The following is a 24080-nucleotide window of genomic DNA, read 5'->3' on the forward strand; positions in this document are numbered from 1 at the left end:
ATTTTTGCTGGATTACTAAGTTTTATCAAAGGTAATTACTAGTAAGCACGCGACTTTTTGAGCTCGGTTTCGCATAGGTTTCGCAACGTGTAAATCAAAGTGTCATAAAAAGCAAATGTGGATAAACCGGTTTTTTGGAATGAAGTGAACCAGCCAATGAGAAGCTGAAATGAGGGTTAATCTCGTACGACTGGTTTTTAAACAATGGAACGTGTTGGTCATGACCGACCAGTTAGCATATGAGGGGTGTACGTGCTTTCAACCACGGCCTCTTTGCAAGTAGTTCTCCAGTGAGCAGCATACAACGGAGTGCTTCGTCTTCTCTCTTTGGTAAAACTCCTCTAACGAAATGCCTTCGGTAAGATTAAAACAACATTTTACTTCAATTTTAACTTTGCTTTAAAAAATTGACGCTTGATCATGACGTGTGAATTTGTATTTTTCTATGGTTTATTAGAAACGTGGTTTTCTTGAAAGACTTGATGCTGGCGAAGTTGTCATCGGAGATGGCGGCTTCGTGTTCGCGTTGGAGAAAAGAGGATACGTAAAAGCCGGCCCTTGGACACCAGAAGCAATAGTCGAGCATCCTGAAGCAGGTATAAAAGTGTTACTATCTACACGACAGTTCCTCGTATTGCTATTTTAGTGGGTTCGAACATAGTTAGTGAAGTGGAATGATTCCGCTCCATTAACTATGGTTCGAAACCATAAACATGGTAGGACTGCGCCTGTTGTAAGCAGGTATAGTGACCTTGATCAAAAGTGAAGTTTAGATTTTAGATAAAGAAGACACGTTTCGGTTTATTCTATGGTATTGACCCTGGATAACTTGGTGTATGTTGTATAATAATAGGAAAGGGTGGTCAAGCCACGTGGAGCATTGTGGGTTAAATGTTTCATGTTTCATTTGCGCTTGACCGTCGTTGTGTGAAGATCTCCTGGCGAGAAAGTATCATGAATGCTAAATCTGCCTCACCGGTTTGGTGTGGATTTTCTTGCTGTTGTGTTTCCTATATCTACAATACTATGTAGACTTTCAATTTCTACATATTTGTACGGTGAAGTCTCTGTCATTTATGTCGATAAAAAACTAGTTGGGGCCCACGATAGCTTCACTGACAACTCTCGTGAACGAAGGATTGCTTTGGGCAGTTCTTTATGAGAGAGATAAAAACTGCACATCTTCAAGCTTCTTCTGTAGGATTTTTAGGTTTTGTGAAGTCAAGGTAAAAAGTGTCAATACAATTGCTTTTTGAAACAATGTTCATTTTAAATTATAGTAAGTGATACTTAAAAAGCTATACTTATGAAGAAAAATGGAAGGTAATGCATTATGATGCAGAGTTCATCACTTTGATAAATTAGAAAGTGCATGTAAACAGATTGCATGAAAATTATTTAACACTCCTTTTTACAGTTCCATTCAGTGACCATGAATAATAGTCCCAAGCCAAGGCTGGAGTTTCCACACATGATAAACTGTAGTTTATCATGCACGGTAACTCCAGCCTCCGCTGGGAATCATTATTGCATGGTCACTGAATTGAACTGTAAAAAGGAGTATTGGCAGCTCAGCATCTTTTGATGTGTAGCGTCCGTAACAAAATTGTGTAACGTCCACAATGTTATTATTCTTCTGCAACTTTAAATCAAACAAATTCAATTTTTTTCCTAATTTGAAAACCCTATCCACTCACAAAAACATTTATGAAAAGTGTTAGGTAATTTTGATGTAATGTCTGTAACGCTGCTATTAACCTGTGTAGAAAATTTAAATATCAACATTGGAGTTTCATTTTTTTGTAGATTCTTTCATTGAGTCATCATAAACCTTTGGAATTGACTCATACATAACCTTTGGTTGCCTAAGTCTAATTTGTTAAAATAGGTGAGCCGTGACAGGTAAACTGGTGCACGTGTGCTACTCTAGGGAGCTCATCATAAAATATTTTTAAACAAACTCACAAAAACTGAAACAATATTTTGTGGAACATGCTTTTCCTTCGTATAATTTGACATTTTCGTATCTATTCATTTCCGTATTGAGTTGTTACTCTAGTAAACGCCTGTGCCCTTGTCATGCCTCACTGAATTCCTATGTGTTATCTAATCAAGCGCTATACTATCTCCTATTTCATTCTAACTACTTCATTGGTATATTATTTGCACTCTACTTGCTGCAAAATAATGCTAAGTAGTGGATATTTAATTTGATAATAAATATAATTATTATATTCAAATACGATTGATTGAGTATTAGAACATCAAGCATCCAAACATATGATGAAATCACATGCTGGGCGACTATAAGTTGACAAACCTTGAACCCATTTTTCTCTTCAAATATATCTCTTAAAACCATTCATTTCATTACCAACATTCATTTTTAATCATTTCTTGCCAAGCTGAGGTTCTAATCATTAGAACTTTTTTGTTTGGAACGATTATAAAGCGTTGTTGTTTTTGGTCAATATTGAAGTCTAAAGTCGAATGTTTATGGATTTCGCACATCTCCTATAAGGTTATGATAAACTGATAAACTTTGCATTGTAAATTTGATAGTTTAGTTTCTATTATAGTTCTATGTCACAAACATGACAGTATTTTTTCCCTTATATTAAATATATTTCCACTGACTCAAACAGGGACTTTAATATTGAAGATCAGATTGACTGCTTTAACGCCACTGACTAGGGGTCTGTTTGTCATGTGCTGTTAGTTTGTGAGCGTACTTATTTTCATTTGACTGCCTTAAAACCCATCAATGCATATGAAATTAAAGGAAAATATTTGTAAAAGATACATCTTTTAGTGACTTCATTTAGAAAAAAATCGTTCCACGATTTTTTGAATTCTGCTTTCATCTATATTTTTATCACTTTTGACAACAAATGGGGTCATTTAGCTTCATATCAAAAAGTCCATAACGTTTGAAAGAAAGTCACAATTTGATTCATACACAGTGTCTATATCCATACCTATATTCTAGCTACTAAAAATATTGAATCCACTAAATTAAAGTCCCGATTTTGAGGGTATAAAGTTGACACGATGGAAATATTAGTAAAAGTCCATGAAAATATTCATCGTGTAATACTTGGAAAACGCTCTCGTACATGTTTTTTCATATTGCAATATGTTGGGTGCCTTGATGAATACTATCGACTGGCGCAAGTCACTTTGAAAGTTTAGGTCTAGTTTTCAAGAAAATAAGTGGTAAATGATTCTTATGTCATCATTACGTCATAATGAAAAGGCCGCTTTAAGCTAATTTATAATTTTTGAAACCTTTGATCCTTCTTGACATTGTGTTAAAAGTGCCTGCAGATCAAGTTATTCAAGACGAAGTTGTAGCCGTTTCAATATCTATCCTTTTTTGACCTATTGTTTAATAGTTTGGGGTAACACTTACCCGTCTACAACTAAACCAATCACAATATTACAAAAAAAAGTATTACGCATAATGTCTTTTTCCAAATATGATCAACAATCTTCTCCTCTTTTTCATCAGTTCCAATTAGTTAAGTTTCCTGATCTAATATATCTTCATAATGCTATTTTTATGTACCAATTTAAACATAATTGCTACCAGTAGCCTTTGATGATTACTTTCAATCTGTTTCTTCAAGACACACCTATAATACAAGATTAGCCTCGAGATCTTCTTTTTGTATTAATAAAGTCAGAACCAATTATGGTAAATTTAACATACGCTATGTCGGGGCTACACTATGGAATGATTTAGATGAAAATCTAAAATATTTATCAATCAAGCAGTTTAAGACCCACCTCAAAGCTAGTCTCATACAGACTTATAATCAATAACATATTATTATATTAAATTTATTCTCAAACTATTTAATACGCAAATCTTAATAATAACACTTTGTAGTCTGTCATAGTTATTAAGATATGTGTTCAAGTGATTTATAAAAGTGGTACCTTTGTTTTGTATCTTTGTTTTATTTATTTATTTTTCTATTATCTATAATACACTACCTTGTACTGTAAATTATGGCCAAACATGCATAGGTACTCAGCTAGATTAGCTCTGCTATTTCTGAGTATCTATTACCTATACTATCAGTTTAAAATCACTCAATGTAATCAATCTATTGAATTTCTTTAGGTAATAAAAATCTTGTTGTTGTTGTTGTTGTTGTTGTTAATACACTTTATCTTTGCCACAGTGACATTCTAGTGAAGGAAAAATTAGTAAAACTATTAAATTTGCTTTTATTTGACACAGTACGACAACTTCACCGAGAGTTTTTACGTGCTGGGGCTGATGTCATGCAGACCTTTACCTTCTATGCCAGTGAAGATAAGCTAGAAAACCGTGGCAATAAGGCTGCTAAGACTCATGGGGTATGTGAATGTACATTAACTGTTGGGGGAATTAGGTTGGATAATAAGAGAACTATGCAAATGTTCAATGTAGGGGGGCTTAAATTGAAAACAATCAGTTAATACTGAGTAGAAAGAAGTGTAAGGACTACAGCCCCTTTGGCCCATCACTTCCTAGTCCCATTTGTATGTCTACTATTTTACCATCATTATGAAGATGATGATTCTTTAAGACAAAAATTACTAGCAAATAGTTCAGCATGTGGAATAAAGCACTATGGTACAATCTTTTGGATGAATATAAAAATTACAAAATTCACTGTCAGGTTTCAGCAATCAATGAAGCTGCATGTGACATAGCTCGCGAAGTGGCAGATGAAGGTGACTGTCTTGTGGCTGGTGGAGTGTGCCAGACACCCACCTACCTTAGCGGTAAAGGCAAAGAAGCTTGTCAGGTTGAATTCAAGAAGCAGCTTGAAGTGTTCATGGAAAAAAATGTTGATTTTCTTATTGCTGAGGTATGTATAATCTATAGCAGTTCATTTTGTGCAGATGTACCATAATTATTATCACAGTTTCTCACTTTAATGGTGGGTGAAAAAGAGCAAGTACTAGTATACAACTTTGTGAGTCAGTTATGGTATTGTCTGTGCATTATTTTCTACTTAATCTAATTAATATGAAAGAGGCTTGGGAAGACTGGGTTAACAAACAATAATAATGTGCCTAAGGCCCCATCCACACGTGTCCGCAAATTTTTGTGTCCGTATCTGCAAATTTTACGAAAACAGATACATGTGGACGGTGAAAACGATTCGAATACACTGCATGTGGACGCAAACATTTTCGTATCCGCAAAAAATAATTTGCGGATACAAAATTTTCCAGATATGTGTGAACGGGGCCTAATGTGGCCCTTGAAAATAGCTTGTTAATGAACAATATTGTTAATGGCCACAAACACTATATTGTGAAATACTCTAAATATGAATGGCAGGTGAACTTTATGAAATGAGAAATCCTAGGAAATAAATAAATAGCAAAACAAAACTATTTGCAGAAATTACAATCCTATATGGAGAGCATACTTTTAAAACTCTCAACAGTGTGATATTTATTAAACCTTATTTTATCAATGTTTCTGCAAATAGATGTTATTTTTATTTCGTATTTATAATGATCGGTTTAGGATTTTGCATCAACAAAACTCTACTCCTACTACCATTTTGCTTTGCAAATTTTCTTATTTATTAAATTTGTATTCCCTTATGCGAATTGTAAGATAATTGGTGCTAATTAACTGAACAAAAGAAGGTGTGCAAGGGAGTCTGGTAGTAGAGGTCAATGACTTCATCATGCAAACGTCCTATTACTATCATTCTATTCAAATATTTTCTAATCCAGATTAAGCCAAAATGCAACAGAATGTGATTGATCAAAAGATGAGAGTATTAACAGTATACAACTATTTCAAAAAACATCGGTCTGAAATCTGAGACCAAATAACATGCTTCAAATTGTAATATATTCAGTTTCAAACAATATAGTTTCCTCTTTTGATTGGAATATAAGGCATGACCTTTAAGATAGAAATGTCATTTTTTGTATTTAAGTTGGCAGAAAACAAAAGCACAAATTCCTCTTCAATTTAGATTGGCCATTTTAGATCTCAGGCCAAACCTTTTTTTGAAATAGGTGTTTATGTGTCTAGAAACATTTTTCTTTAGTCTAATTTTAGACTTCAATATGAAGTTTTGTGTGATGTGATTGGTCAAGCAACAAGTGATTATGAAATGATATTCACTGCTTCAGAAGTGATTATGAGGTTTCCCAATTAAGTTTGCCAGACCTAAAGTAATACTACACTGTGAAATAAGTTAATTTGATAAAATCACACAGTGAATCACCATATAACATTATTTGGCTACTAACATACGTTAGCAATGAAACAAGTGAAGACTAATGGACATACAGTCAATTCAAAAAATGTTGTTGCCAACCGGCTCAAGCTTACGTGACTGGACCAAAAAGGAATATGGGTAGAAATCACCGAAGCGGTTAAATATTCTTTTTGAATTAATTGTTCCCGCTGGTAATAAGATAATAATGGCGAGAAACAATCTATTAGATGTATGTCTTTGGGTTAAGGGAAAGGAAAAAAAAGTAGTTATGATTCAGTTCACAATTTCGAAAATATGAAGGCATTAAAAAAACGTCTCCTCAACTTCCCACTTGCCTACAAAGGTTTGTGCTGTAAACCAGGCATAACTAGTCAGATAAAATTATGAAGTCAACTCGGCTTCAATAATTGCTACCCAGAGTTCCTTTCAGTCCTGTCGTGTAGGCTTGAGTTGGTCGATGACAACGTTTTTGAATTGACTGTATATATATATTGTATCATGTATTAGTATTATGAACATGTGGAGGAGGCAGAGTGGGCTGTTGAAGTCTGTAAGGCAACAGGAAAACCAACAGCTTGCAGTTTGTGTATTGGACCAGAGGGGGATATGCATGGTGTCTCAGCAGGCGACTGTGCAGTAAGATTGGTTAAAGCAGGTATAATTTGTTTTTACCGGGGAACATAAACCAAGAAACTACCATAATCTCCATTATGATCTTTCCAATAGCTTGTATACAGGCTTACCAAAAGATAAATTTATTGTGCAGTAACATATAATTAAAGGCCAGGGTATACAGTATTTGAATTAATTATTTTACTACTATTATCCTTGAAGTACAAACCGCAAAGTTTGCCGACTAGTATTTCAACGACCGTTGATCAAAGAACTGAAATTTTAAAAACTATAATTAGGGATATTTAAACTGAATTAAAGATTTTGACCCTCTGATCCTCTAAAATCTTTTTAAAGATCTCTCTTAAAAAATCTCTCAATATATTGTTTTTTAATTCATCTTTGATTGGTGGTCATCAAAACGCTAAGTTGTGAACAAGACTTTGTACTTAGCGGGTTGCATTTCAATGATATTAGTAGTAATGCCGTGACCTGAATGGGCTTGAGAGTTAACTCACAAGTTGCATTTTATGGCCAGGCATTTGGGTGATGAATCCCATCAAGACTAAAGGGTCTATCTATTTTAGTATGAACAGACCTGATAGACCTACCATCCCTGTCAATAATGTTTTGCTAGCCCCCAAAAATATTTTCATTTTTCAAGGGAATAACTTGGTAAGAAATTGGAGAAGAATAGTCCCAAGATAAAAAATGATTATTGCGCAATTCTAAAACTTATAATCATCACTAGCATTGTATGACTTTTACTAGTTTATGATGATTTTAATTCAACTGATAATTGCTGGGGTGCTCTTTTCTGGTTGTCTGCTTGCCCAGCAAATCAACTGTATGACTTAACACCAGGGTTGTTGTTAGTATTGGGTTCAACAGCACAAATGTGGGTGTGGGGTGGGATAAAAATGTGAATGGTAGGTGAGGAGTAAAGGGAAGAATATAACATTTCACTGTACTTTGCTCAATACATTCTCACTGCAAATGAAACCAGCTATTTACAATGTGTATTATGATGTTTACATTCTCATTTTTGTTATTGAATCCAAATAAATCAATATAACATCACACATCTTAAAATGTTACTAAACAAAGCTTGATTGTCCAAATGGCTTTGTCACTGGTCAAACCTTCTACATAGAAAGTCATTGAATAAGTTATATTCTCTTTCTGATTTCACATCAATTTGCAGGCGCAGATGTTGTTGGCGTTAATTGCCATTTTGGACCTATTAAATGCCTGGAGACAATGCGTCTGATGAAAGCAGCACTTGATGCTGCAGGTTTGAAATGCCATCTCATGATTCAGCCTCTTGGTTACCATACACCTGACTGTGGAAAGCAAGGATTCATTGATCTGCCCGAGTTTCCTTTTGGTGAGTTACTCACCAAATTAATTTTAAAGGACAGTTAATTGAGTGCTCTTTAATTATGACTGCAACATTTGAAAACCTTTCCTATCCCTCCTCCTCAGTCTAAGCTAGATATTTGTTATTGTGATTGACAGGTCTTGAGCCTCGTATATGCACCAGGTGGGATATGCACAAGTATGCACGTGATGCATATGAAATTGGCATTCGCTTTATTGGTGGATGTTGTGGCTTTGAACCTTACCATATCCGGGCTATCAGTGAAGAGGTAAATACTTACAGTATCTGGTACTGATGACATGATCATAATAAGACATAGCCTAAAACTGCTTTATATTACTTTTGTTGTCATCAGTTTGCCAAAGAAAGAAATAAGCTTCCAGTTGGCAGTGAAAAGCATGGAATGTGGGGAGATGGTCTAAAGCAACACACAAAACCCTGGGTTAGGGCAAGGTAAGAAAAGTTACATTCAGTTAATATACTATAATACTACTGCTAATCATAATCCTAATCAAGTGCACACCATACTGGTTCTTATGTGTATTATAACCTTTTTCCTCCTTGAATAGGGCTTGCCGTGAATACTGGGAGAACTTGAAGCCAGCTAGTGGTCGACCATACAGCAGTTCTATGTCTACCCCATCAGGATGGGGTGTAACAGCTGGTGATAAAATGCTGGAGCAGCATGCTGACACTACGACCGACACTGAAATGAATGAAGTGTTTGAAAAAGCTAAAACTCTTGAAAAAAGACCTGTATCTTAATGCTTAATTATTATTATTTTGATATAATAAAACATGGTATTGGGAACTTGAAATACTAATCTAGCAAATAAAGATAGGTTGATATCAACTATACTTGTCTGTGGTGCGTAATTTCTAGGAATCCTTCATTCCTGGCTGTAGTCCATTTTTAAAAACCATACCAGCCTTTAAAGTCTTAAAAATTTTAATCAAACATGTTTCAAGAGCTCTTCCTCATCACTATTAGTAATGCTTGTGTCCTATATAAACACTAATCATCAACCTCAAGTTTGTGATTATTGACATGACTCCTTTTCATTGTTGATTTCTGCTATAAGATGAAGTAAATTATGAGTAAAATTATCAGTACTGATATATCTGAATGGGAGAAATAATGGATTCTCCGAGAGATCCACACCCACTTCTATAATTCTTATGCATACTAGTTTGCAATGTTCTATTTTTCTTCCTGACATGCAAAAAACCAACATTCATGAGAAATTTGAGAGGCTGTTACAACAAGAGGTTTTTAACTTTTAAAATTTAGTAAACTAACAGAGTTATAGTCTAGTAGAACCCTAATTCCATTGTTTTCTTTTGTGTCTATTTGAATATTACATAAAGTGCAAACAATCCATGAAACACTAATACAATAGAAAACAATGGAATTGTGCTATTTAGTATTACTAAAGTTTCATGGTTATAGACTATTGTTTGCACTCTAATAACTAGTGAAGAAATAGACACGTGCATGCATAACGTATGTGGTGTGGGCATAATACATTAATAAGACAAGTGTTGGACATGAAATGTAGTGGAGTGCTTTTACCATAGCAAGCAAGATTTTTATTATTTTTATATAACACAAATTAGACAAGCCATTATTTCAAACATGAATGACAAACAAAACTTGAACATGCAAGCTGTGTTTTCATGATGCATGTGCTTCCTACCAGAGTGCAATAATAAGTTATTTAATTTTTATTTCACAAGATAATAGAGTGCAACAATATAGAGTGACCACAGTAAATCCGTGAAACACTAATTACTAAATAGTACAAAATAGTGCTAGTTAAACAATAGAAACAATGGAATTTGCATGAAATTGTGCTATTTAGTATTACTAAAGTTTCACGGATTTACTGTGGTCACTAACCGTGAAACTTTAGTAATACTAATTAGCACAATTTCATGCAAATTCCATTGTTTTCTATTGTTTAATTAGCACTATTTTGTACTATATAGTAATTAGTGTGTCACGGATTAGAGTGATTTTCATAAACCCATGAAATACACACCAGCTTAATACCATTTAGTAGACCCTCATTCCATTGTGTTCTTTTGTTGTCATTTCACTATTACACACTAACTAATGGTAATTGTTTCACGGGTTTATGAAAAGCACTCTAATTGTTTGCACTCTATTCTTCACAATAATCTTAGTTTTGAATAAAGGTTTTTAGCTATTTGGTAGGAGGTTAGAGACAACGTGGGGAGGGAAACGTTGCGTGACAGATACTGACAACTACTGCGTGTAGGAGGGGTTACCATTATATTGTCCCCATGAGCCATATCGGCCCCAGTTGATCAGCAATGAGTCGATAGCGTGACATACAGGTTTACTACTCGCAGGAAAAAATAATCTAACAGCTGTTAAAAGCAAATTTGATAGTTGTCTGGTATGAGTATTACAGTGAGGTTTAGTGTTGTTACGTTTATAGAACAGAATACTACAGTATTCGTGTTAGGTTCAATCAGTGAACTTGGGCGCTGGAAGCAAACAGACAAGGTAAACTTGAAGCAAAGTCCCATAACTTTCCGTCTTCAACCAGGACTTGAACCTTCATTTTGGTATCAAGATGTCAAAATATCGTTTGGAGACAAGCAAAGTTTAAATTTCGAGTACAAATTTGCAAGAAAGCAAGATGGCCATGCATTGGAGTGGGAAGGTGAAGGTCCAAGTCACAACCGCAAACACATATTGAGTTTGGAAGACCAGACGTCAAGTGAACTTCTTGTCAATGGAATCTATTATCTTCCTGTTGGGATTTGGATTGAGAAAGCTGGACAAGAGGATGAATTCCAGCATACTATTAGGTTTTTTAGCCATGTCCAACGAGAGCAAATTCTCCACACAAGTCAAATCATGGATAATATTTGGTTGGGTTCGTGTCCACAAAAGCGCTTACACATACTGGAACTGAAGACTCTTGGCATATCAGCTGTTATCAACCTACAAAGCACGGAGGATGTGCAAAGACTGTGCTCTAGATTCTATCCACATTTAGAAGATATTCCTCGTGCTTTGAAGGTAGTGTACAAAGAGGAAGGTCTAGCTTACATCTGGGTTCATGTCAAGGATCTTTGCTCTGAAGCACGGGTAGAAATGTTACCACAAGTGGTCTACTTGTTGCATGGGCTGTTGAAAGCAGGCCATAAGGTATATGTGCATTGTAATGGCGGTGTTGGAAGATCCGTTGCTGCTGTAGCAGGGTACCTCATGTATGTATTGAAATGGAGCCCAGCAAAGGTAGCATTTCATATGTGTTCCAAGAGACCTGTATCTTACATCGATGGAAGAGCACTATCTATAGCAGAAAAGGACTTCAAGCTAAAATTTGGTGAAGTCTCATAACTTTGATATCATTATGTTAATTAGGTAATAATTACCCAGAGAATAGGGCAACTAGAGGGGATTTAAAACAACTAATACTCCATTTTACAGTTCAGTTGTTGTGACCATGAATGATAGTTGCAAGTCGAGGCTGCAGTTTCCGCGCATAGCAAACCTATACTTTTTATCATGCGCAGAAACTCCAGCCTCGGCTTGGAACGGAACTGTAAAATGGAGTATTGCATGGTCGACTTATTCCAGGGACAGATTTAGGGTTAGGGTTAGTTTGGTTAGAGTTAGTTTGCTAGGGTGTTAGTTTGCTTTATCTAAAAAACAAAATTTGTTTTAAGCTTAAGAGAGCCCTAGATGTAATAGATTCAACAGTACATTGTTTTTGCATACTTTACCTTTCACTTTCATCCCTTATTGTATTACTGTCACTTGGGTTTAAGCATTAGATATGAAACATGAGAGGTTCTTGCTAGTTATGTCTTTCAGCAAATGTTTACTTTCAGAGCTGCTTTATAACAAAAAACTAATAACTTTTGGCTAAATTTTGCTGGTCAAAGTCTTGCCTTTGCTATTATAATATTGTTTAATTATAAACTTCGCCTTAACACAATTAGAAAGAGCAAATCCACAAAAAATGCTTTCCCAAAAACATTAAAAAGAATAACGAGAACTTATCAAAAGTAATACAGTGCTTTCAGGAATACCAAAATTAAGAAACTGTAAAGTAAAGCAGTACAAACTGCAAGGAATATATGTAAGAAAGATATATCATAACATCTAAAGTCAATCCATTGTAAAGGTAGAGTGTATGCCCTAATCTGTAAAACAAAGCCAAACTATGATGCAGATGTCTGATTGCAGCTATTTTATATGAATAGTGGATATCACTGCAGCAGAATTTTGGAAACCAAAGTAAAGACTCCTAAATGTTTTTGCTTGGTTCATGCCTAAGTTAATTTAACAATGTAGTTGATAACTAAATGCATAGTGTTTCATAGCTAGTAATTGTTTTACAGATATATGGCATGCATCCTATATGTTAGTCTTCTTAAACATTAGTCTTTAATCATAGATCATAGAATAGAGATAGGCTAATGAACAATTAGATCTACAGCCCAAATGGTTCTGAGTCCATGCCTATGGGGCTGAAGGTTGAATTGGCTATTGACTGTAGACGAGGATATAAACCTACTAATCAGTCAAAATGGATAAAACTAGAGAAAACTAGAGAACCTGAGAAAAAACCCCAAGGTATTAGTAACCCATGCCACCTGTGCTTCCCAGTAGACCATTAGTAGCTCAGCTAATCAGAGCACAACATTTCTGATAGACCACTAGTAGCTCAGCCAATCAGAGCACAGCATTTCTGATAGACCACTACTAGCTCAGCCAATCAGAGCACTGCATTTGTAATAGACCACTAGTAGCTCAGCCAATCAGAGCACTGCATTTGTAATAGACCACTAGTAGCTCAGCCAATCAGAGCACAGCATTTCTGATAGACCACTAGTAGCTCAGCTAATCAGAGCACAGCATTTCTGATAGACCACTACTAGCTCAGCCAATCAGAGCACTGCATTTGTAATAGACCACTAGTAGCTCAGCCAATCAGAGCACTGCATTTGTAATAGACCACTAGTAGCTCAGCCAATCAGAGCACAGCATTTCTGATAGACCACTAGTAGCTCAGCCAATCAGAGCACAGCATTTCTGATAGACCACTACTAGCTCAGCCAATCAGAGCACTGCATTTGTAATAGACCACTAGTAGCTCAGCCAATCAGAGCACTGCATTTATGATAGACCACTAGTAGCTTTGCCAGTTGTGATGTAGGCTTCTACTATTAACTCACTGAATATGTTTCTTGTAATCTCTCTAACTCTTGATATATGTTTATATATTATTTTTATTAGAGCGCAGTCATTATACCCAAGCAAAATCAAAAAAAGTTACTATCATCTAATTGTTTTTATATATCGACAAATAGTAAACATTACTCATCCACAACATCAATTTTTTTTCTCATGCATGGAGACATTGAACCAGCACCTGATATACTTTCATCACTTTATTTTTTAGGGAACTACATGTAATCAAGGTTTATTCAGGTGCGATTAAACATGAATGCATGGTTCATTGTAAATATTCGTGTGTGAATTCTGAATCAGCATGTTATTTTTCATTTATTTACTAAGTTTGCATTAAGCCGATATTGGTGGTTGTTAAAGGTTCTAACTAATTTGATTATGTCGCACAGGGATAACGACTGCACTTTAAGCCCCTAAATTTGGAAGAAAATGTATATTTTCATTGGTAATAAAATGATTTCAATTAATTGTTGAATAATAATATATGTTATGTCACACTAATATATTAACATAATAATAAAAGAATACTGTTAACTAACCAGCTGGGCCAGATTAGTGCTTATCCTGGATTGAATAACAGACTTTGGTAGTGTTTCTAATCAACTCTGGAGAAGCACAAACTTACCCCCCTACTCAGACATTCTTTTACGACAGTCATGTTGTCACATAACATTTATCTTTGAAAATTTGCATGGCAACCCTAAGGATTTAGGTTAGATAGGAGGTTAACACTGACCATGTACCCCATTCATCAAAAGTCCTTATTACTAATCTATCTATCCAGCCACCCAGCCAGTATTGGGTGTCTTAGCTTCATCACTGCTTCAGTAATCACAGGGCATGGCAGATATTGGTACAAACAGATCACTTGTTCGAATCCTACAAAAGAAAGAGGAAAGTGATTATGGTGTTTTCATGTAGCACAAGCTGTAGTGTCATTCTGAAACAATCATGGAATAATGGAACAGTATTGAACTTACCAATTTTCTGATGACACATTGATTCTAGAATCAGAGTTGGTATCACTTGACTGAGATAATTGATTTGATGAGTTCTGTTTTAAATAAGGTCTTCCAATCTTTAAAATGCCTGCGCATAAAAAGCGCCCCATTTCTTCATGTTCACGTGTACCAATATGATAGCCCTGTATTAGCAAAGCAATAAAAAGAAATGCATTTGTGTTACTCTTTTAGCATGTGAGGTTTTGATGAATTTGTGTGAAAACTAAGTGACAGTTAGAGGGCACACTTTGAATTTACCTTATACGGGCCTTGATCACACCCACAATAAGTACTTTCCATTGTATAGCTTCTTATGACGCCAATTTCTCGCCAAACAACTACACGTGCTGTAGATTCTTTTGACGGCTCTACAAGAAAACTACAACTACCCATGCTGAATGTTGGTGCAATGTTATGAAGAACTCTTGGCAATGACTGTTAAGAAAGAGTATGACATACAATAAATAAGGTTATCAATGACTGACAGTCAACTATTAAACGATATTGTACTACATCCAGAAAACCAATCACATTGCGCGAGAACGTTACTTCAACTTCACATTAGAGCTCGTCACACTAAATCTATTGTGATGCTTGAGTGTTTCATTACCCTGTATTCTGCATCTTCAAGTACATCACTAGCATCCATACTGCTTGATGAATCTGTCTCAGACATTTGTAGGCCACTACGTTCCGTATTCCTGTTACCTGCTTCTACTTCTACTGAAGAACTTAAAGATGATGGTAAGGTTCCTGCTTTATTACAACCATACATAAACACATTCTTTTTCCTAGAGTGGCCATGAAAATCACAGTAAACCTGCAAACCATAAGGAAAACATTACATGATAATGAACTGCTAACGAAATTTAACGCCAGACTATGCTTACAATAGGCGGTTTGTTGATATTCTTCAAGTACTGCAATAACCCCTTGGTATGGTATATAATAGGATGCAAGATCATACTAGGGTTCAACCATTGTCGGTTCAGATCATCTCCTGATAATGAACAACGATGACTGGGGAAAAAAGAAAAACCGCACTCTTCAGTAATTTGCTCAGTGCCCGCATACAATTCACCAAGACCATGACAAAGATTACAAGAATAGTTTTGATTCAAATGTTATTATTAGCACAAAATATGGGTCACGAAGGCCAACTGCTTACCTTCCATTGACCACCCCGTCTATATTTAGCATTGGTACTATCTTGAAGATAAATCTGTCCCTTAAATTCTTGGCCGTGTAGTAGTCACTGGTTAGAAAATCCAATACGCCTAAACACCAATAAACACTAGTCAATCCTGGCTGTACCAACGAATATGTGTTATAATGGTTATATGATACAGCTACTCACCCTTCATTACCCAACTAGAGTTGGTCTCACTGGGATGTACACGAGACGTCAGAAAAACATAAGGCCGGTCTCCTACAAAGATAAAATAATCAACATGAAATCATAAAGGTATCCCGACTCCTGGCAGATAATATTTTGATAAGAACTTACGAAATGCCTTGAGTGACAGATCATCCCTAGAGCGAGGTGCTGCTGTAATGGTAATTACGTTACATGGGTTACCAGCCAGGGTGTGGCATAAAGTGGCACGATGGAAGAATATATCTCTATCAACAGATGCCTCCAGATGAGATAAGTGCTCCTATGATACAGACATAAGGTTTATTATGACACAACTTGCCGTATAGTATGTTATCTATTTACATATAATAGTAATACTGGCTGTACCTGTAGCATGGTATAGGAGTATGGGTAATGGTAAGCCAGATAGCATGTGTCTTCAGAGTAAGGAAATCGTATAGTAAAAGTCGTAGTAAAGTAAGTTTTGCCTCCATGGTTGTCTCCAACACGACAGTATTGATTCCTGTAGTAACATATATTTGTTCCTGTTCTTATCCATCCTGGTTGTCCAGCTAATGCTTCCTGGGTGCTGTACATTACTGGCTGCATTCCTGTATAAAGAGATAGATATGATTTATGTGCCAAGGAATTATATTCATCTTTCACTACAAGACGTTCTTGCATATCAAGTCAATGAAGGAAGAAAGATAGAACAAGAATGTAAGCCTTACCAAAATTAAATTGGCTGTTGACTTTAAAACAATTGAGAATGTTGAATTTGTAGGGAACATCAGCTTCCATGTTACTGACCTGAACAATAAGAATATATGAGGTTAGAAGGAGCGAGGGAATAATATGATTTATAACATCATGTTAGCATACCTCAAAATAGAACCATTGATGATATCTTCGATTGTTGATGTCAGAACTCAGGATCAGGTCATATTCATGCTCTCTCACCTAAAAATAAAGAATGAACATTAAATATTAAAGATGCAAAATGATTGGTTGTTTCATCTACTCACCTGAATTGCTTTTCGTAAATTGCCACATTCGAATCTTGACTCGAACTTTAAGGACCTGCTTCCATCATCACTTGACATTCTGTCCAATTCTGATGAGCTGATGAAAAATGACACTGTAAGACTACAGATATCTATTAGTAATAATTAATCTATTATTGCTAATAACTAACCTTGAGCTGCTACTTGTGCTGCCTTTTCTGGACAGGTTTTCCCTGGTTTTGGTTGGTTCTTTTAGGTTGGTATTTGATTCAGCTCCATTCTCCTTTAACAACTCATCCAAATCAAACACCACTCTTTCCAGTACTTTTTTTGGTTGAATCACTCTTTCAATGTCCTGCAAAATCATTGTCCTGGAAACAAAAGATTGCATACCACCAGCTTTGAGTATATTTACATTCTATTTTGAAGCATGCTTACATGAGTTTTAGTATGTTCAAAACCATACCTTTGAAGACTACTTTTCTTTGGTCTAAGTGGTTCTTGTTCAGTAGGTGGATAATGGCCGTATATTTCTGGGGAAGCCTGTTTAATGATGGGTAGAACACTGTGAAGATTTTCAGCAGCAGATGAGCTTCGACTTGTGATGTGTGACTGGTTACCAAGCTTCTCTTGACTTGTGCATTCTCGAGGTGACTGTGAAGAACTAAAAACAACAACATTAAATTGTCATGTCTTGTCAACAGGTTTTGGGTAAACTGAAGGGTTTTGAGCATACTCATATAAATTTACTTAATACCTTGAACCACCATCTTGTAGCACATTGTTTGAAAAAGAATCCGGACCCGAATATAAATTAGAAAGACTTGACAAAGGGCTTAGCGGATCATCAGAAGCAGTTGGGATCATGATAGCATCACCTAAAGTAGAATGACTGTACATGGAATCATCATTTACAACCTGCAAACAACAAAGATTCTAAGTAACATAGACCACCAACAGTTGGGCTCAGTGTGGGATTCCAGCCGGTAATTTCAAACTGAGCAGCATAAGTGTACCTGATATTCCACTTGCTCAGGGAAGAACTTCTCATACATCTGCAAATCATCTCGTCCCTTCTGTTTTCCCTCTAGTTGTATGTTCTCTTCATCTCCATTTTGAACTTTACTGGATGTTTCTTCTTTGTCTTCTTTAACAGAACTACTCAACTCGTCTTCAGATTCCAAGTCTGATGACTCGTCTTCCTCTTCTCCACTGTCTCCTTCAGCATCATCTTCTGCTTCCACTGTATGGTTAAGTGCACTGTCTAAATCCAGTAGAGGGAATGATAGCGGAGAGGAATAGCAGGGAATGGGAAGTTTGTTGACAGGGAAACATCGTCTGAGAATTTGGCTGCAGATAGTGTTGACACCATCAAGTTCATGACCTGGAGAAATAGATCAAGACCATATATATACATATATATCACATGCTGATGACATAGATCAAGACCATATATATACATATATATCACATGCTGACCACATAGATCAAGACCATATATATACATATATATCACATGCTGATGACATAGATCAAGACCATATATATACATATATATCACATGCTGACCACATAGATCAAGACCATATATATACATATATATCACATGCTGATGACATAGATCAAGACCATATATATACATATATATCACATGCTGATGACATAGATCAAGACCATATATATACATATATATCACATGCTGACCACATAGATCAAGACCATATGTATACATATATATCACATGCTGATGACATAGATCAAGACCATATGTATACATACATATCACATGCTGATGACATAGATCAAGACCATATGTATACATACATATCACATGCTGATGACATAGATCAAGACCATATGTATACATATATATCACATGCTGATGACATAGATCAAGACCATATGTATACATATATATCACATGCTGATGACATAGATCAAGACCATATGTATACATATATATCACATGCTGATGACATAGATCAAGACCATATGTATACATATATATCACATGCTGATGACATAGATCAAGACCATATGTATACATATATATCACATGCTGATGACATAGATCAAGACCATATGTATACATATATATCACATGCTGATGACATAGTACATTAATATCATGTGAAGGAATACTTACTCTCAAGAGATTCTAATGATAAGGAGTATAATATCTTGATCCCATCTGATTGGATAAATGCCTTCTTGCCTGACTCTGTGAAATAATTTATTTAAATTGGAACAAATGAACCAGACTTTATGAGCATCGGCATAGTGAAAAATTGTGAATGCAGAACAGCTGAAGATGGGTGGATAGACAGGGTGATCAATGGGTAGATGAAGATGGATGGATGAAGATGGATGGGTATTCTTACTTGTCATGGTGATACTTTTCAAGACGCTGATGATGCATTTCCTCACAGCAGTTTGTCGATTATGGTGATCAGTACGATGCCAGTCACAGAACATTTGTAGTAAGATTGGTACAGCACCATACTTAACAGCCTTGAAGGCACTGCTCTCTGACGAGTTAATAATTCAAACATCTCGGTTATGTCTTACTCACATGGGTAGGGTGTGGCCAATTGTCTCTATCATATGGATAGAACTGATTAATTTAGCAGGGAAAAGAAACTGCAAACCTACAACTTACTTGATTTCACAAGTGATGAGAGTACTTCCAGTACTAGCCTAGAATAGAACAAGTAACTACAAGGTCAACAAGAGCATCAGTAATACTAATATCTTTACATCAAAATGAATCCCCACCAGGATAACAATGGCTGAGAAAGTGATGGCTAATACAGTAAGTTTGAATGTATACTTAAAGTACATGTGTGAATTTTTTTGTCTGGCCTAAGAAAGTCAGGAAAAGAAAGATGCTGGATACTGATGTTACAAGGAATACAAATAATATAATATTATATGATATATTATTATGAGGCCATGAAACAAATTGAGATTAAATAACCCTAAAAAAGACAAGAATGCAATATAGTAAGGAGTTTTTACTTCAAACAGGTGATTCTTTTATGTCCACAAGCCACGACAATCTTAAACAAAACCGCAACAGCTCCATCCTTGCTAAGGGTATTACAATTCACAGCTAGAAGAAAAATAGCACAGAAACGATGGCACACAATAAAAAATATGGTCTTTGAAAACCACCCCCACCCAAGCCAGATCAACACAAACAACTTGGACTATGTGTAGAATTGAATCCTTTCAAATATGCAGCTTAAAACAGACAAGTTTTTGTATCCATGATATGGGGGAACATCTTGCTCACTACTAAGTATAATCAGGAAAGTGATGGATAGACGGTTGATAATACAGGCAAACATCTTGGTTACTATTAAGTATTATCAGGCAAGTGGTGTCAGACAAAAACCACATGTGTATCTAATGAAAGTGTGTATTATCAAGCTGGCAGATCGCCGATTGGGATTACAAAAAGACATCCAAACCAGTAAAACCTGTTTTTTTAATTCTGTGCAAAGGTTGGACACCTTTCTATTCTTGTATCAATCTCTTAATAGTCTAGTGATATCTAAGGCACCGCTCCAATTCAATGTAATATTTGTTTCAATCAACATTGTCAAATGATCTTGTTTCTATTCCATTTTAATTTGTATGTATCTGTGTCTGTGTGTCCGTTTGTCTGTCTGTCTACATTCATCTAGCTGTGGTATACTTGATGCTACTTTTTTCTGTTGATACATATGCACCATAATAATAATAGTAATAATGAATACTTTAGTTAAACTGGAAAAATCAATCAGTATGAAAAAAACTGGTCTTAATAAGATGTTCAGATAAGCTAGATAATATGAATATGATTATAAAATATAGTGCAAGATATAAACACAAAACGTATATAAAATCCCTACATTGATAAAATATTCTTCTATGGGCTAATTACACTGTGCATCTATGGTTATCAATATCATTCTGCCTTAAATATTTATAAAATTCACTTTTAAAATTACCTAGTGATTTTACTTTCTTAATGTTTAATGTTAAATGTTCCAATCATCAAACTGAAGCAGCACACTGTCATCATCTTTTGCATCTATGAATCTTTGACATGTCAAGGCTGAAGCAGAGTAGTTTGTAGCTCATTGCTGCCAACTTACCATTAGAAGTGTATTGTTTCATAACCAGTAGAGTTGGCTGTAGGACTCTAAAGTTTGTAGTATTGTTCCTTATCAATGCCAGGGTGATATGGATTGCTCCCGTTAGTCGTGCTTTGATGCAGAACTTGCGGTCTGTTAGTAGAGACAAGATTAAAGATAGATTCATCTTACTTTTTCTTTGTTTATAACTGGTTTGGGGGAAGGATGGGGAAAGGCAGATATTCTCTTGCTGTATGTACATATCACCAAGTTAACAAGGAGGGTTTTACTATCTTGTTGACATCTTTAAGTAGGTAGCAAAGCTTACCTTTTGGTCCAACCTTGGTGAGCAGTACATGACCTAACAGGATTACCTCTTCATTCAGTGGGTTTTCATGACTTGCATTGACTATAATTTTCAATACAATATCAACTGCACCCTTTGCAGCAAGAACAGATGCCCTTTTCCCTGGAGACATAACATAACATACATGTTATTGAATAAAAAGATATCCAACTTTTATGTTGAATATAAATACCTGTAGTGAGAAGCTCTGAAAGACATCCCATTACATTCATTGTCAGCTGTGAATCATTTGACAACTGGAACACAAAAAAACACAAACCAACTGTTCACATCATTCAAAATTACTTAAAACAGCTGATGTGATCATCATCATCATCATGGTGGTGGTGGAGATGATGATGCAATGACAGTGATGACAATGATGATATTAGAGATAATATTTTGTCTACCTCAAGTATGTCAAGCAAAGTTGAAATGCCATCTGTATGCTTGGTCATCATGTCTTTTCTAATTTTTTCTAAAATCAACAAATTATAGATTGGTTTTTATTTTTCTAAACAAATCCTTCACCTGGGGAAAAATTGAACATCTTGTTAAATCAATGGTGATCTTGCAGGATCTTGCAGTGAATATTCTAAGATCTTGTCAAGATCTTGAAGAGTTTAGGGCAAGATCCTGGCAAGATATTTACCTTAATTTAATAAATTAAATTAAAGTTTATGCAAATGAACAAAATTTTGTATCAGATTTACGACACTCTTCACGGTCGTGATTTCTGTTGTGTTTTCCTCATGAATTATTAATAAGTTTGACAATAGGATTTACACTGTAAAAAAACTGGTAGTAATTAATTGGGAAGGGAATCAATAATATTTGTCCTGTTTCTTTTTTTTGTTTTGTTTTTTGTTTTTTGTCTTAGTGCTAATTAAAAAAAAGACCTTCCAGGATCTATATCCTGCCCCTGTCTTCCAAGATCCTTAAGGATTCTTAGGGATCTTGTCAAAAGTCTTTCAGGACAAGAATTTTGTCAGGATCTTACCATGTCAATGCCATGACCATGGCAGGAATACCCAAAAAATTAGACTTGTAAGATCTGTAAGCACTTTCCCACTAATAGATCTAATTCATTGCATTATGATGTTTTCCCATTACAGACCATGTGTCATTCCTAAGACTGTCATTTCTTTGTTTAACAGTTGCACTCAGTTTAACATAAGAAGGCACATGAATATAGATACAAAACAAACAAAGAATCCCATTCTCTTGGGAAGTGAGCATGGTCTGAAATGGGAAAACATTGTAACGCAACAAATTAGGTCTAATGGGGACACTTTTTACTGATACACTCACTACTACCACATTTAATGTTCTATGCACACATCACTCAACTCAAATGTTGATTTTTACAGAGGGAGGAAAATCAGAGAACCTGGAGGAAAATCAGAGAACCTGGAGGAAAATCAGAGAACCTGGAGAAAAACCCTCATAGCATAACTTTAGGGCTCGAACCAACATGTTGGACTCACAGCGGTGAAAGATGACACATTAGGAGCGTACGCCACCCATGCTACCCATAAGCAAGATACTGCCAGATCCTTAAAAATCCTTAAGGATCTTGTGCAAAATCTCGCAGGATCTTGATCATCAGGATCTTATCATTGTTTGTGCCATTATCAGAATCTTGTCGTGGCCTTGCCTGATCTTACATGAATCTTAGCAAGATGTTCAACCTTGGTGCCACCTCAGGATCACAAAACACACTGTTTCCCCCGGTCTCAGTTAATAAGTTTTAAGTATTCCCACCTTGTGTAGAGAGCATTTGTTGGACTTTATTAGTAATATATCGCAGTTGATCAAAGTCCTTTTCCTGTTCATATTTGCTCTCAGTCACAGCCAGACTAAGTTTCTGTAACTGCTCTAGTAAAGTACCAATTCTTGCACTAAAGGAAAAGAAAGGATCTTTAACAAGGACAGAATGCAGAATTGAACTCTTAAACCCTACAGATATGGAGTTAAACGAAGGCTTTTTAAAATATCGACAAAGGCTTATTTGATCTGATAGTCTGACCAAAATAATCACTGTCACGAATGTTATTATTATGCAAATACACGATCTGCTTGATTTGTTAATCCAAGGAAAAATAATTTAACCTTAGTCAATATTCAAAACTTGCAGTCAAATAGAGCATAATGGACTCATTTTTTTCTCGCCACGAGAAGGTAACAAGACTTTACTAACGTCATTTTTTGCACAACATTAAAAATTAACTTAAGATATTTTCTTTACATACCTCTTTGTGCCAGATTTACTCATGTCGAACACTTTCTTGTCACTAAGAGTCTTTTCATATGATTCTTGAGCAATAAAGATTATTGATTGCAATCCTAAGATAAATTCAACATTTTATGAGTTAATCGTTTTTGCATAGCGTTCAAGTGACTTGAAGTCTGGCGACAAGATGGACATCACATACGAGAAAGATTTACTGACCTGCAAACCATTCAAAGCATAAGAAGAATACGAATAAAAAGGGCAATCAAAGTTTATGAATATGAAGTGAAGGCAAAGGCAAACAATGGCAAATGATCGGCTTATTTTAAAGCATTATTAGTACGTCCGCCATTTTTCTTTTTTGTCCGCGCGCTGATTGGCTCGTTTTGAAACTACACAGGTAGCCCGCAAAGGGAAGAGTAGGTTGATGCTCAATGCCAGCGTCACTCATTTAGGGTCAGCGAGGACCAATCAAATTGCATAATAAAAACAATACATCCTAGCTTTGGGTAGTGGGGCCAATCAGAAAGCAGCAGAA

The 24080-nt window shown here is 35.6% G+C and overlaps 3 protein-coding genes across 3 annotated transcripts; 2 read left to right on the forward strand and 1 right to left on the reverse strand.

The window, feature by feature from the left end:
- Positions 1-213: 213 nt before the first annotated feature.
- Positions 214-9094, forward strand: LOC116294619 (betaine--homocysteine S-methyltransferase 1). The gene is made up of 9 exons (XM_031702258.2): positions 214-358; positions 458-596; positions 4250-4368; positions 4674-4865; positions 6756-6903; positions 8065-8247; positions 8379-8509; positions 8597-8694; positions 8811-9094. The coding sequence occupies exons 1-9, from the start codon at positions 350-352 to the stop codon at positions 9004-9006; spliced, it is 1215 nt and encodes a 404-aa protein (XP_031558118.2). The 5' UTR covers positions 214-349; the 3' UTR covers positions 9007-9094.
- Positions 9095-10543: 1449 nt separating this feature from the next.
- On the forward strand, positions 10544-13947 carry LOC116294617 (laforin-like). Its single transcript, XM_031702256.2, has one exon. The coding sequence runs from the start codon at positions 10667-10669 to the stop codon at positions 11618-11620; it is 954 nt and encodes a 317-aa protein (XP_031558116.1). The 5' UTR covers positions 10544-10666; the 3' UTR covers positions 11621-13947.
- On the reverse strand, positions 12085-23906 carry LOC116294616 (cytosolic carboxypeptidase 1). Its single transcript, XM_031702255.2, has 27 exons — positions 23762-23906; positions 23562-23655; positions 23074-23210; positions 21720-21787; positions 21503-21566; positions 21292-21432; positions 20985-21116; positions 19861-19954; positions 19502-19539; positions 19224-19370; positions 18989-19063; positions 17859-18226; positions 17600-17760; positions 17309-17506; positions 17034-17213; positions 16864-16960; positions 16721-16798; positions 16570-16648; positions 16226-16449; positions 15989-16139; positions 15839-15910; positions 15650-15758; positions 15372-15501; positions 15092-15301; positions 14740-14916; positions 14461-14624; positions 12085-14359 (listed from the first exon to the last, which is right to left on the reverse strand). The coding sequence occupies exons 2-27, from the start codon at positions 23582-23584 to the stop codon at positions 14305-14307; spliced, it is 3372 nt and encodes a 1123-aa protein (XP_031558115.1). The 5' UTR covers positions 23585-23655; positions 23762-23906; the 3' UTR covers positions 12085-14304.
- Positions 23907-24080: the final 174 nt, after the last annotated feature.

Source organism: Actinia tenebrosa, unplaced genomic scaffold (genome assembly GCF_029948245.1).
Source record: "Actinia tenebrosa isolate PJP-AT-01 unplaced genomic scaffold, QUT_ActTen_1.0 PGA_scaffold0__85_contigs__length_37466705, whole genome shotgun sequence".
NCBI lineage: Eukaryota > Metazoa > Cnidaria > Anthozoa > Actiniaria > Actiniidae > Actinia > Actinia tenebrosa.

Excerpts from the sequence above, each read along its gene's own strand:
- LOC116294619 (XM_031702258.2), top strand. Across the intron at positions 597-4,249 it reads AGTCGAGCATCCTGAAGCAG|TACGACAACTTCACCGAGAG; the intron begins GTATAAAAGTGT and ends TATTTGACACAG. Across the intron at positions 8,695-8,810 it reads AAACCCTGGGTTAGGGCAAG|GGCTTGCCGTGAATACTGGG; the intron begins GTAAGAAAAGTT and ends CTCCTTGAATAG.
- LOC116294617 (XM_031702256.2), top strand. The coding sequence starts at position 10,667 with ATGAGTATTACAGTGAGGTTTAGTGTTGTTACGTTTATAGAACAGAAT.
- LOC116294616 (XM_031702255.2), bottom strand. The coding sequence starts at position 23,584 with ATGAGTAAATCTGGCACAAAGAG. Across the intron at positions 21,117-21,291 it reads CACCAAGGTTGGACCAAAAG|ACCGCAAGTTCTGCATCAAA; the intron begins GTAAGCTTTGCT and ends CTCTACTAACAG. Across the intron at positions 16,450-16,569 it reads CAACAGCCAATTTAATTTTG|GAATGCAGCCAGTAATGTAC; the intron begins GTAAGGCTTACA and ends CTCTTTATACAG.